Source organism: Carex rostrata, chromosome 7, assembly GCF_964058835.1.
Source record: "Carex rostrata chromosome 7, lpCarRost1.2, whole genome shotgun sequence".
NCBI classification, from domain to species: Eukaryota; Viridiplantae; Streptophyta; class Magnoliopsida; order Poales; family Cyperaceae; genus Carex; species Carex rostrata.
This window is the reverse complement of record NC_135924.1, coordinates 14,269,214-14,282,351: the sequence shown is the minus strand read 5'-3', so window position 1 is coordinate 14,282,351 and position 13,138 is coordinate 14,269,214. Positions and strand designations below refer to the sequence as shown.

The window sequence follows — 13,138 nt, the reverse complement described above, 5'->3', positions numbered from 1 at the left end:
AATCTTTACAAAAGAAACTGTTTGTTTGTTGGAAAAAAAATATTAATATCTACCAAATAGCTGGTGGAACATCAACATAAATAATTCGGAATTTTTTTGAAGAGAAAACATGCAATGAATATTATAGAGTCACTGATTATGATTTTATTATAATTATCATCAAGTACTTTTATGTATATATATATATATATATATATCAACTCTCAGTTTCAAATCTTAGATTGAAACATCTCAAATAAAAGAGATACTTTTAGTTTTTCATTTGGAACCAACAGTACCAATGATATGATTTCAAATTAAATCGAATGTTATAAAATAGATCAATAGTTAATTTAATTTGTCCAGGATTGCTTGTTCTTAACTCATTTGTCAATCAATTAATGTATCTGCGCTCTGTCAATTAATGTATCGATGCCTAGCTAGCTAAATCCCAAACATGCATGTCAGTAGTGAGTACTAAGAGGAGAGGAGAGAAGAGAAGAGATTGTTATCAATTCTCCTTGTGCTCCTGTTCCAGAATCGAGACAATTAAGTAGTTGAAAGTTGAAAACAACACATGCATTAATATTAATTAATCGAGTCAAATCAACCCCACATTAAACATTAATTTCCATTCCCGGGCGCTGGCCCAATGAAAACGTGCAAAATAATGCAACTAAGATTTCAGTTTATTTTTAATTTTTAAAATAATATTTTAATGAATTAATTACAACTTAGAATTAAGGATGATGAATTTTTTTCTATGACTATGATATGATATGATATGGAAGGAGCCGCATTAAATTAAATGTGCTGCTTAATTATTTCATCATTTTTACGTAGTTTCTTATCGTAAAGTTACAAGTATGTAAAGATTCTCTGCATTAATTATTTCATCATTTGACTTTACAGTACAGTACGTCAAAGCAAGTAATTTACATGCATGATTCTTTTAAGATTCGTGCGAACGGACTGGATTAATTCAAACTCAAAGAGTGAGAGTGAGAGTGAGAGTGAGGTACCTTAAATTCCATCACATATTGGGTAAATTTTAACGAATGCGAATGCCATCCAGTCCAATTATCATCTTTCAATTCTTTTAAAATATTTGTTTCTTTTCTAATAATAAAATAAGGTAAGATTTGATGCTTCCGTTACAATTTGGTAGGCGAGCGAACGAGATACCCTTAATTTGGCTGCTTCCGTTACAATTTCCAACGGCTATGAGACACCGTTACTCAGAGCGGTACTTTTTGAAGAAAATATACAAGTTATACAAGTTGGTCGGATGGTGGGCCCGGATCGGAACACATCGCCTGCCCGCCTCCACAAACTAATCTATCTATCTATCAGATTCAGAGGAGATTAACAGTGGCATACTGGCATGCAACATGCAACATGCAACACCAAATTAAGGTTCTAAACATTAATTAATTTGACCAGTCTACGGGTTACAACTCACAACTCACAACTCACAACTCACAATCAACAAAATCAAATTCAAAAGGAGACCATCAAATCAACCACACGTCCTTATCGATCGATCAAAAGCATCTTACACCGCGTCTCACAAATCTAAATACCTCCAAATTCATATTCCATTTAGTCATGACTTTCAATATTAATTATAGTCAAGTCAGAGATTTTTTATTCGTTTCATTCTTCTTCTTTTTTTATATATTTTAATCAAATGACTTTTATATAATATTTCAATCTTAAAATTTAAAAAATATGCATAACATATAATTATTAAAATAATGTAATTTTTTTTTTGTGTTCCTATGTTGAATTACTGCATGATCAATAACATTGTTATCAAAATACATTATTTTGTGTATATGATTTTAATGTTTCAAAAAATATTATTTGTGCTCAAATTTTTTAGGATAAAAATTAATTATCAATTGAAATTATTTTATTCACAAAATTAACTTTTCATTTATGATATATTTTTTCGAGATGAAATCCGGAAAACAACCAAGTTAATAGAAGTTAATTGCATCAATCAAATTTGATACAACATATGTGGTAATGCTTAAAAATACTATTTATTTTTTTTAGCCTTAAGAACCTTTATTATTCCGAGATATATGTGTACATCTTAAATAGTTTGGTATACAAATTCGGTCGATAATGTAAATAATAAATATTTGTATTTTTAACTGATTCTTTCATTTTTTTTATTTATTTATATTTTTTACAAAGTAAAATATTGGATATGGCATATGCATGTTGAGAGTTAAAATGCTCTGATGTCACTTGTTGGGTAACAAAAATAGAGGTAAGCAAATAAATGAATCACAAGATAAACCAAGGCAACAAGCAAGCAAGCACAAAAAATTAGAGATGACACAAAATTTTATGTAAAAAAAAAATTTCGGAAATCAGAGATGACAGAAGTACTCGGCGGCTTCAATTGTGTGATTCACGAAATGGGCTCAAATTAGAAAAGTTACGGCTGCAACGTAACTTTGATTAATTAAAATGAAAGCAGCCAAATCACCATCGGTTGAAACCTTCTTGACCCGACCGATATATATAATTAAGAATACAAAGCAGCAGCTTTAATTTAATTGAAACCATGTATATATAACAGCATATATAACAACATCGGTTAATTCTTGATTGATGATAAAAACCATCAAAGCCAACGGTTTGATTATCTTGCCGATCGATGGTAAATGCAAAACGGGCTAGACCCGCTAATTGTCTTCAACTCATCCTACAATGCATGCATGTATTTTTTTATTTTTTTCATCTAATTATGTATTATTATCTGTTAAAATAAGAAATTAAGTTGTGTTTAATTTTTAAAATAGTACATCATTCTAACAACTAAAAGATCAAATAATTATATATAAAATGACAAATCGTAATATCTTTTAAATTTTTAAAAAAAAATTACCATTTCAAAATTAATTGTATCGGATATGATATTCGAATCCTACGATCGATGGTCATGGCATACTGGCACTGGCACTGGCACTGGCATGTAATTACAAGTTATCTCTGAAATTCAAAACAGCGAATCCTTGAATATACATACAATAAATACATCTTTGAATTTCGTTTTTATATATATATAATATAATTGAATGTATTAATTTGTTTGTAAACCGTCATCACCAGTAGACTAGAGTAATAATATTGGCAACATTATTTTTATTCTGTACGCGCGTATAGTACTTATATATTATTTATAACAAACTCACAATTCATGCCTTTTCAATTGCCTTGGAAAACAAGCAAACTATATATATAATATTCCTCTTTCCTCCCCCTAGAATTCCTAATCAAGGGTCCCTCCCATAGTAATAGTCTAATAGACTCATAGCTGGCGTCTCATCAAACTCATGAATCATCCTAGCCGTCCGATCAAACCGACCTTCCAAGAAATTGGAAATCGAATATTCCTCTAGAATCTAAAATTCCTCCGCAGCTCTGCTCTGCTCTGCGTTCATTTATATATACCCCTCATTCTTAATTACCTCAAACTACCAACAACCCAAGAACAACAAAAGAAACAACATCTCATGACCGAGCAATTCAACAAACACTACGAGGTCGGACAAGAGATCGGCAGGGGCCGCTTTGGCACAGTCTCTCGCTGCTTCTCGCGCCGCACCGGTGAATCTCTTGCTGTCAAATTCATCGACAAGTCGCTTCTTGCGGATTCCTACGATCGTGAGTGCGTTGAGCACGAATCGAAATTGCATCGCATCGCCTCGGCTGGAAACCCGCATGTTGTTTCCTTACATGATTCGTTTGAAGATGAGTCGTCGATTTATCTAGTACTCGACCTCTGCTCTGGTAACGATCTCCTTGACCGCATCTCCTCTGACGCGCCGCTGCCTGAACCTGAGGCGGCAGCTCTAGCTGCTGAATTGTTGGAAGCGATCGCATCATGTCACCGTCGAGGGGTTGCGCATCGGGATGTGAAGCCCGACAATGTTATGTTCGACATGGACGGGAAGTTGAAATTGACTGATTTTGGCTCGGCTGCGTGGTTTGGTGGATTGGACGGAGAGGAAAAGATGGAAGGGGTTGTGGGTACGCCATACTATGTTGCTCCGGAGGTGATTGCCGGAAGGCAGTATAGCGAGAAAGTGGATGTGTGGAGTGCCGGTGTGGTGATATATATGATGTTGTCCGGTATGGCGCCTTTTGATGGGGAGTCGGCAGGGGACATTTTTGAAGCTGTGTTGCGTGCTAACCTTAGGTTTCCAACAAGGAAATTCGGGTGGGTTTCGCCAACGGCGAAGGATTTGCTTCGTCGGATGCTTTCGCGAGATGTCACCAGGAGGTTCTCTGCTGAGCAAGCTCTAAGTAAGTTCCATGAATTTAGTCTTTAATTCTCCTTATAATCTTATTTTTCTATATAAATCTGACTGAGATAGGTGAATTTTGGAATTTACTTATTTGTTGATTTATTTTTTGTGTGCAGAGCATCCATGGATTGTGAGCTGTGGAGGGTCCAAATTGATGGTGTGATTTGGGGAAATTTGGAGTGTCCCGAGAATAATTAGCTCATCTTGTTTCTTTGTTTATGTGAATATGAGGCCTTTTATGGGATATGGTGATGATTTGGTGTTTGGCATTTGTATGAGTTGAGAAATCCTTGCGGATTTGGTTGACATGCAGCTAGCCTTTTATTTTTTGGTAAGACTGTATTGTGCAGCCTCAATATATAAGAGAGCACAGAATCCTTCCTTTTTTTTTTTCTTTTTTTTTTTTTTTTTTTTTTTTTGTACATGTTTGAGGGAATGACTAAATAAAGGTGCCAAACTTTACTGTCAAAACCCAAAATCTTTTGGTGTAATTATTGTTATATTATCAAAGTTAATTTTGGTGAACATGTGAAGAAGAGTTTAATTTTTGGTTGAATTGAGCGCAAGTTATTTTCATATGTGCTAATAATTAATGAGATGTCCGAGAAAGTTTTAATGGAACTTATTGCTTCTTTTTGTTTGGCATTTAATTATCTAATGAGTGTAGTGTCTAGTGTGAGATCTGTCATTGATGTCAATTGAACAAAGTCACAAACATTTGTTCAATTCTTGCAATCATAAATAAATGTGAAATGACTAATCTAATCTAATCTAATCGTTCTATATAACTATTGAATCTTTATCAAATTTGGAGAGAGCTTTTGCTATGTCCCAATTAGTAGCTAGCTAGCTAGGCCTCCATTACAAATTTAATTTTGAATCAGCTGGTACAGTTCGTTATTAGTACATTACTACTTTTGGTAGAGATTTGTGTTGTCATTTATTATAATCTATTTCTCTTAATTTAATTTCTATAGTTATTCTTCAATAATTGCACTCTTCATTAGGAATGAGCGTGGTTAGATTGCATTGCACAACTGACGTGGAATTGATGCAACGTTGAGTTCAATTTATCAAATTAAGAGCGCAAGTCATGTTTAGTTTAATTATTTCAATTATTGGGGGGGGTAAAATTGTACTAATAAGCGAATTATACTGATCTGGTATTTTCAGTGGTAAACAAAACACATGCAGCCAACACGTACTTGTATGAAAAATGTACTGTACGTGCCACATACCTTAATTTGAAAAGAAAAGAAGTAGAATTTAGAGGAAAGTAATCTTTTAGTTATGCTGCCTTAAGATCCAACCTTTTATCAACTGTCAAAGGGCGTGGTAAATCAAATATTAGCATGTAGTCATGTACTATATATATATCATCAGCTGTGACATCAAGTATTGGCATGATTCAAGTTATTTCTTTGCTTCTTTTTCATGAGCTGACTTTTCAGAATGCCTCACTAGCAGAAATCAAAGGAAGGACTTCTCAAACAAACAAAAACAAAAACTACAATTGCAAAATTATATATGTTCAGATTATTAAAAGGATAAAAATGATAGAAAAGGAAAAGATGACAAGAAACGTAGCACAATAAAACACTTGGAAAGAAATTAAACACCTGAACAAATCATTCTTTTTTTTTGAAAAACTGATAGATGCTATTAGTGAGATCATCTATCAGTTTTCCAAAAAAAAGAATTCAACCTTTGCAAAGTGCCATTTTGCTTTGATGATGTAAATAAATTAGCCAACATTCCACCTTTGCACGGTTTCAATTCTCAACATATATAAATTAGGTATGACATCGACCAATTATCCAATTGAATTTATCAAATAGAAAGGCAATTGCCATTTGGCCATTATCTGGCTGATTTATTCATTTAGTATAGAGCCCTCATGTTTGTCTACTCAGAAAACCCCTTAATCATCTCCAAAAGTTAGAAATAAACAAAAATACATCGGTTTGATACGCATAATGAAGAAATTAAGGAAAATGCTAATTGGGGTGTTCTCACCGCAATTATAATAAACAAAAATAATTTGGTCTTCAAATATACACTTGCTTTTTTTAATGGAATAAATTAAGGTAAGTTAAACGATATCACGCGAATGGGAGGTTCAATATTAATTTAAGTCAATCTAGATATTTTCTTTAGATCTTCTATTTTAAATTACAGGAGTGCGTCTATTTTTCTATTAATTAGATGCAATTATTGTAGTGGAATAGTGACCTGATCGTGATGTTTTTTAAGGTACTACCAATTGACAATTTCAATCAACCATTGGCATTTGGCATGTTCTAGCTAGAAGCTACACGAAATTTCTACATCGCATGCTTGCCCCTGCTGGCACGGTTATTTTATTAATGGGAGCTAAGCCTACCAAACAGTCAATTGACAATTGTACACTACAATGTTATGATCTGGAGTGAAGTTATTGAGTGAGTACTAATTTTGGGGTTAACAAGCCAGTAATATTGATAAAAGGATTCAATATCTGTTACAACGGTAGAAGAAGAGATAAAAGGAAGAAATATTTGTTTGCTCATTTCTCGGCATTGATATCCCCTTTTTACTCGAAGATAAGAAATACATATATCGATTTGAGTGAGTCTATGGTACTATGCATATCACGGGTTGTTACCGTGCTACGGCTCTATATTCGAGTTTTCAAATCCTAACGGTCGATCCGAACCGTTCATCTTGTTCTCCATATTAATATGTGTTTGGAGACCAAATTTTACATTTTTTGAAAAAATTTTACTATTTTTTTAGATATTTAGAAAATCACTTGATCTGAAAATTCTGGACCATCCAAAAACAGTGATTTTCAATAAATCTAGTAAAAAAATGAAAAAAATGAAAAATTTGGTCTCCAAACACATATTAATATGGAGAACAAGATGAACGGTTCGGATCGACCGTTAGGATTTGAAAACTCGAATATAGAGCCGTAGCACGGTAACAACCCGTGATATGCATAGTACCATAGACTCACTCTATTGATTTTGACCTATCTATGCTCTCAATTTTCTCATTCACACTTTCTTTCCATTCAACAACTAGAGAGTAAAAAAGCCCAAATCGAAAGAAAAGGAAAAGAGTAACAAAGCTCTGGCCCAATGATTTTATGCCATTTAATTCTTAAGAATTTTTTTCCCTACAAGACAAGTTTCAAAACAACTAAATAACGGTTTGGATCATGACATACAAGTGTACAACATACTCTACCTCTATTTGAAAAAACTTCAAACCCCAATCAATGTAAAATTAGACAAAGAATACAATCACGGAAGATTAACCTTGCAATGAAAACTTGCATATCTGGTGTATGAACTTCAGCAATGTTAATTTCCATCCCCTATAGAAGTTCTGAGATATAGAGAAGAGACACTGGCACTGCAAAAATTGAAATATTTCAAAACTCTCTCAGATATATGTTGCTTTGGCACTTCTAAGTGATTAAAAAAAAAGAATGTTGTCACAAGCCAGCTAGACTGCTCAAGCACATTGCCAGGTATCGAATCAGGGTTTAATATAACCAGGTTTCTCAATTTAAAGGCACTCAGAAAGTTGTCATAGAACAGAGAACAACAAAAGTTAACCACGTGGTAATATACACAAGGATGATACAACTTGCAGTTCAATAATATTGAACAAATTGTTGTAAAAAAATTTTCATAAATGAAAGAGTTTAGGCACCTTGGATCCGACAACAGACTACATACATCACACTGCCCAATCTTCATCACTTTCATCTTTTAGTTCCTATTAAAAAAAAATCACAAAATCTCATTATAAGAAACTAAAAGAAACACGTATCACTTTTCAATAATTGCTATACAGTGTTCAAACTTGATTGTAATTATACAATAGCTGACCTCAGATTCGCTTGAGATCTCTTCAATTTCTATTACCTGCAGAAGTGAATTTTTTTTTATAGAGTTGGATCATTTAATATACAATGCAAACATATGTGGTATAACCATGAAGCATATTAACATTAAAAACAACAAAAGAAATTCTATAGCTATGACTGACAAATCAGAATAAAAACCCAATAAATATCCAACAGATGATGTCTCTTTGAAAAAGAACAAGTAATTTTCGAGTGAGTACCTTAGACTTGTTTTTTATTGGAGTTGATCTCTCTGCATTCAGGATAACAATCTTTTGATCATATATACTTTGCCAGGCATGAAATGAACTTTTTAAATTTCAATAATGAACTAACCACTTTTTCTTGTGCTTTCTGACTGCTCAGATTTACTTGATCCCTCCTAAAATTTGCATTAACATAAGAAGATATGTGAACAAAACAATCATTGAAGATGGTACTAAACATTTAAAAACCTCAATTATAATTTCACCTTTTTTTCTGCTGCTTTCTGGAAAAGGCTCGAGATAGTAGACTGAACCCGTGGTTTTTTACTTGAAGGATTTTCTTCTGAAGTTTTCCTTGTTTTTGATTTTTCCTTCACATGTGAACTCTCTGTAGCATTAAGAATTGGAGATTTTTGTTCCACACTTTCAATATGTGAAATAAATCGAATAGTTAAGGATAACAACAGAAAATATTTACTTATTCATACTAGGTACAATGCTCACATATAACGGACTGTTATGGACAAGTTGCCACAGACTGCTTTAGAAAAAAATAGGGCACATAAGAGAAGAATTGATCTCGCAAGATTTTGCATTGCAAAAATCTACACATTTCATGAAAAACAAGACCACTGCTGTGGTAACTTCTGGCACCAGAACTGTCCTTGTAACAAAAAGGATGAAGGTCATCTTTGGTTGAACTACTTTGTTGGCCTCTGTTTTTATTTTATTTTATTTTTCTCCTTGCATGGAAGTTCATTGAGACCAAACTAACAAACTTCTGGCTTAATTGTACAGTCAAATTAAATTTAGACAAAGTTGGGTTAAATGACAATTATGCTGCTGACGTAAATGAATGAAAATGTGTTCCATAAACAGAAAAATATACTGAAGAAGGATATTTCTTAGGTTGGAGCTGGAAGGTGCATTTACATTTTTGGATCCCAAAACCTCGGCAAGTGTCTGTTTATCCTCATCATCAGTATCAGCCGAAGCATCACTAGGAGATGACTCTGCATAACTGGATGATGAATGTACAATTATGTGAATTATCATTTCGATGCTAGATTTGATGATAAGTTGGCCATATGCGGTATCTAATTGCAAAGTGAAAGTTTAATTGAGGCGGTATCTGATCAACTTGATCATTAAGAGAGCTCAGTTAAGGCCTAATTGCAAAGATGAGGCTTGGTTGCATAGGGATGTAAGTTTCAACCTAAAATTGTAAGAAAATTAAAAGTATAATGCAAGTATTGCAAATTTCTTACATCAAGCTTTTCCTAGAAACTCTAGAAGATTGTCGAACTGGAGTCTCTGTTGTAGCACTCTTCCTGTCTGTCTCAATTTTACGTTCTGTACCCTCGGCAATATCATTATTGTCTTTGTCTATGTCCAGGTCAGGGGAAATAGGTTCAACATGATCTTTTCCAAGCTTGTTATCGTTGGTAGCTTCTTCACTGGCACCTGCCCCTCCTTTAAAATCGCACTCAATTTCTTGTTTTCCCTTAAAAACATCAAAAACAGATAACATATTATCCCTCAAGTTTCATGAGATTCTTGTTTTGGTCCATAGTTGAATCTTAACAGTAATGATCTATACCCTTCATTTGATTCTCTACACCTTACATACAAACAATGGCATAAAATAGTGCATAACACACTGAAAAGCTTACTATGGGGTAAAAGGTATTTATAAAGAACAGGGATCACTTGACAATGAATTTTATAAATAATTCAAATAAAATTAAAAACAAAAGTAAATGTATAGGTGTGTTATTGGAAATATAGGTAGTTAACAATTAATTTCATGGAATTTAAATATTTTTTGTTAATGCATCAAGGACCATTCATTTCGGAACGTTGAAATTTCACGTTACTTGATGTATCGTGAAACATACATGAAATTTCATCACATCTTATACGCACAAAATGTGGATAATATAGATCATGTCTATAATGTTGGATTTTTAAATTGAAGCTTTAATTTTAAAGATTGTCAAGTGATCCCCCCTTCTTATATGAAAGCTTTCTTTAACCATATCTTTTTCTTTCGTGTTTCTTTCTATATATTATATCCTCTCTAGAGTATGGTCAACAGTAAGATATTCCAATGTGTGAACCATATTTGGTGCATATTAAGCCTTAAAAAGTTTATATTTATGATAAAAAGCATTAATCCAAGTATCAAATGATTGGTCAAAATGGAAATTGTAGAAAGCTCTAAAAGACAGGTATGCTTATGTCTACAAGAAAAAAAATATATATAAGAATTACATCTTGTAGGTTTTGGGGGAACTCAAGTCGGAGCTCGTCTGGATTCTCTTCTTTTGTACCAATCCACCAAGCCTCAGAAAACACTATCTGCCAGGAATAAATTGTTCTCATTTTCTAGTTTCAGTATTTTTTTTTAAATGAGCTCATATCTAAGTTTAAACCGAAGAGTTACCACTCAGCATTGCAGTCGGGAACTAGTTAGGTCAGATATAGGCAACTAATAGATGGTAGTGGACCAGTAGCTGTGCATAAATGTGGTACTTTGACCGGATTGGTGCAGTATAAGTAAAGTATCACATAACCAGAATCCCCTGTTAAGCGATCACTGCTAAACATAACTAAATTTTGGCAAAAGGGGCCAACATAACCATATAAACAAGGACAAAAAATTGATATAGAAATGAAGTTCACAAGACTAACCAAACTTTCAAAAATATCTTCGCACATGACACCTTTTGATGATCGTGTCAGCTGTAGTGTCAAATATTTGTTCTTTGGGTAAACATGTGTTCCAAACAGCTTCATTCGTCCCTGGTTACACAAAGGGATGATACTTAGAACTGAATGATAAAAGAGGGAAGGGATATATGAACAGAAGCTTTATCTAACCCATTTGACTCACCGTTTATCAGAATAATTTTTTTTGTAAGTTCTGTATGATTAGATAGCCTGTGTATCAAACTTGGCACAATTCAAGAATCATTTGACCACTGATCAAATGTCAACAAAACAAAATCGCTTAGTTTTGAAATCACTCGATGAATGATTAATAGTTTCAAATTGAAACAAAGTTTACAGTGACACATTACCTATCTAAATTACAGAGAACATAGATACAATTTTAGTATTTCTTTTATTATGATAACTATTGAGTTGGTAGTCAAGGTTGTCAAACAAAGTTGTCTCTAATATAACCTATCCCAATGAAAAAATCTTTGGTTAATGTAACTTGCACGCATGTAACTGCACAAGGCATCTGCAATTCTATATAAGCTAATTAAGCCTGGTTAAGCTTCACCAAGGCACGACTTTGCCTCTATAACAAAGAAACAATCCCGCAATTGACCCCCAATCTATCCCAATTTTCCTTCATGCATGCAATTTTTAACCAAGAGAGCCAAACTCAGTACAATGGGATGAAGCAGTTCTAACCAAACAATTACCATTGGTAGAGTACAATTAAACAGCACTGAAACCAGGTAGGTTAGTTCTCATTTCACAGTAAAGACATAAAATGGGGTTTCTAAGAAGGGAAAATGCTGCCTATATCTATATGCCCCATTTCAGACAGGTCGTTTCATAAACCTTAGAAAACCCTTTAAAAAAACCTCCAACAACCATAGTAGTAGAGTATGTCAGGAAAGAAAAAACCAACCTGGGGAAATTCCAGGTAGAGAATTGGATTCTTTGAGGCGAGACACGCCAGCTCCCCAATGCGGCCACCGGAGAGAGGCGCTAGGAGGCCGGGAAAGGAGAAGAGGAAGCGGCTCTTCCTCTGGCCACGCTTGACCACATCCCGTCCGTCAAGCTTGACCACCGACTTCGCCGGACGGAGCGGCGCTTCCGTTTCCGCCGGAGCGCCCCGCCGAAGAAGCCTCTTTGATAGTGCGAGAGATCGGAGGCGCTTCTTTTGGTCCGCCTCTGGGTCGTGTGGCTGGGTTGAGTTTTTGGTTTTCTTCACCATTTTGTTGCTAGTGCGAAAGAGCTTTTCTGGCTGAGGCTGAACCCGAACAAGCAAGGGATGCAGGAATCAGATTTCAATAGCGGGGAGCCGGGGAAATCCATGTTCGGTCGAAGCCGTCCGATCGAAATTAAGATTCGTGCGAACAATTGAAAGGGTCGCGCCCGCCAATCATGTCATGTGCACACGTGTCCGGTGCCTATTCCAATTTCCAGTACCTGGGACTGGGAGGATCTGAATTCCTCTTACTAGAAATGTGAGGAGATGTGATTTTCTCCGAGTGCGTATCCTCTGAGATATCTCATAATTTGCGTGACCTACGTGTCCGGTGTCTATTCGGGATAGCGCACGGGTCACCACATTAAAGGTATAAAGGTCTTATCGAGAGCAAAGATACTTGCCATTGATATGCCAAATTGGGCTTACAGCCTAAAATAATTCCATAAACCCCAAATAAAATAAAGTCTGGAATTGGGCCGAATTGTTTTTATTTATTTTTTATTTTTTGCCTACATTTCAACCCAGTTAGTTACATTACATACACCCTTTTCCGACAATTAATAGCTCATCACCTGTTATATAATATTACAGGGTGAGGCGTGAGGCGTGAGGGTGCTGCTTTAATAGGTCATGCACATTTGGTGATGAGACAAAAGATCTTAAATTTTCACTTGCCATATTTTTTTTTATCTAATATCTACTGTTGGTCTACCCCAGTCTGAATTTTTGTGACTGATATTATATTTTTGTTTGTTCTGCTGGCTATATTAAT

General features: G+C 34.5%; 2 protein-coding genes across 3 annotated transcripts; one reads left to right on the top strand and one right to left on the bottom strand.

Annotated features, from left to right (window-relative positions):
- Positions 1-3,472: 3,472 nt before the first annotated feature.
- LOC144557404 (phosphoenolpyruvate carboxylase kinase 2-like) lies at positions 3,473-4,657 on the top strand. The gene is made up of 2 exons (XM_078305971.1): positions 3,473-4,305; positions 4,424-4,657. The coding sequence occupies exons 1-2, from the start codon at positions 3,513-3,515 to the stop codon at positions 4,468-4,470; spliced, it is 840 nt and encodes a 279-aa protein (XP_078162097.1). The 5' UTR covers positions 3,473-3,512; the 3' UTR covers positions 4,471-4,657.
- A 2,734-nt stretch (positions 4,658-7,391) lies between these two features.
- RHL1 (root hair initiation protein root hairless 1 (RHL1)) lies at positions 7,392-12,418 on the bottom strand. 2 transcript variants are annotated; one of them, XM_078305894.1, is made up of 11 exons: positions 12,061-12,418; positions 11,106-11,216; positions 10,686-10,772; positions 9,680-9,915; positions 9,314-9,432; positions 8,678-8,844; positions 8,542-8,587; positions 8,427-8,458; positions 8,189-8,224; positions 8,010-8,075; positions 7,392-7,706 (listed from the first exon to the last, which is right to left on the bottom strand). In XM_078305894.1, exons 1-10 carry the CDS (start codon positions 12,367-12,369, stop codon positions 8,037-8,039), a joined length of 1,182 nt encoding a protein of 393 aa, XP_078162020.1. In that variant the 5' UTR covers positions 12,370-12,418; the 3' UTR covers positions 7,392-7,706; positions 8,010-8,036. The 2 variants fall into 2 exon arrangements, 1 of the variants encoding a protein (XP_078162020.1); XR_013512611.1 differs by lacking the exon at positions 8,427-8,458 and having other exon boundaries at positions 7,632-7,706.
- Between the last annotated feature and the right edge of the window lie 720 nt (positions 12,419-13,138).

Bases quoted from the DNA above. Each gene is read 5' to 3' on its own strand.
- LOC144557404 (XM_078305971.1), top strand. From the start codon at position 3,513: ATGACCGAGCAATTCAACAAACACTACGAGGTCGGACAAGAGATCGGC. The intron at 4,306-4,423 runs GTAAGTTCCATG...TTTTGTGTGCAG, and splicing joins CTCTGCTGAGCAAGCTCTAA to AGCATCCATGGATTGTGAGC.
- RHL1 (XM_078305894.1), bottom strand. From the start codon at position 12,369: ATGGTGAAGAAAACCAAAAACTCAACCCAGCCACACGACCCAGAGGCG. The intron at 9,916-10,685 runs GTAATTCTTATA...GATGTTTTTAAG, and splicing joins TCCCCCAAAACCTACAAGAT to GGAAAACAAGAAATTGAGTG. The intron at 8,845-9,313 runs ATATCCTTCTTC...GATTTATTTCAC, and splicing joins TTCCAGCTCCAACCTAAGAA to ATATTGAAAGTGTGGAACAA.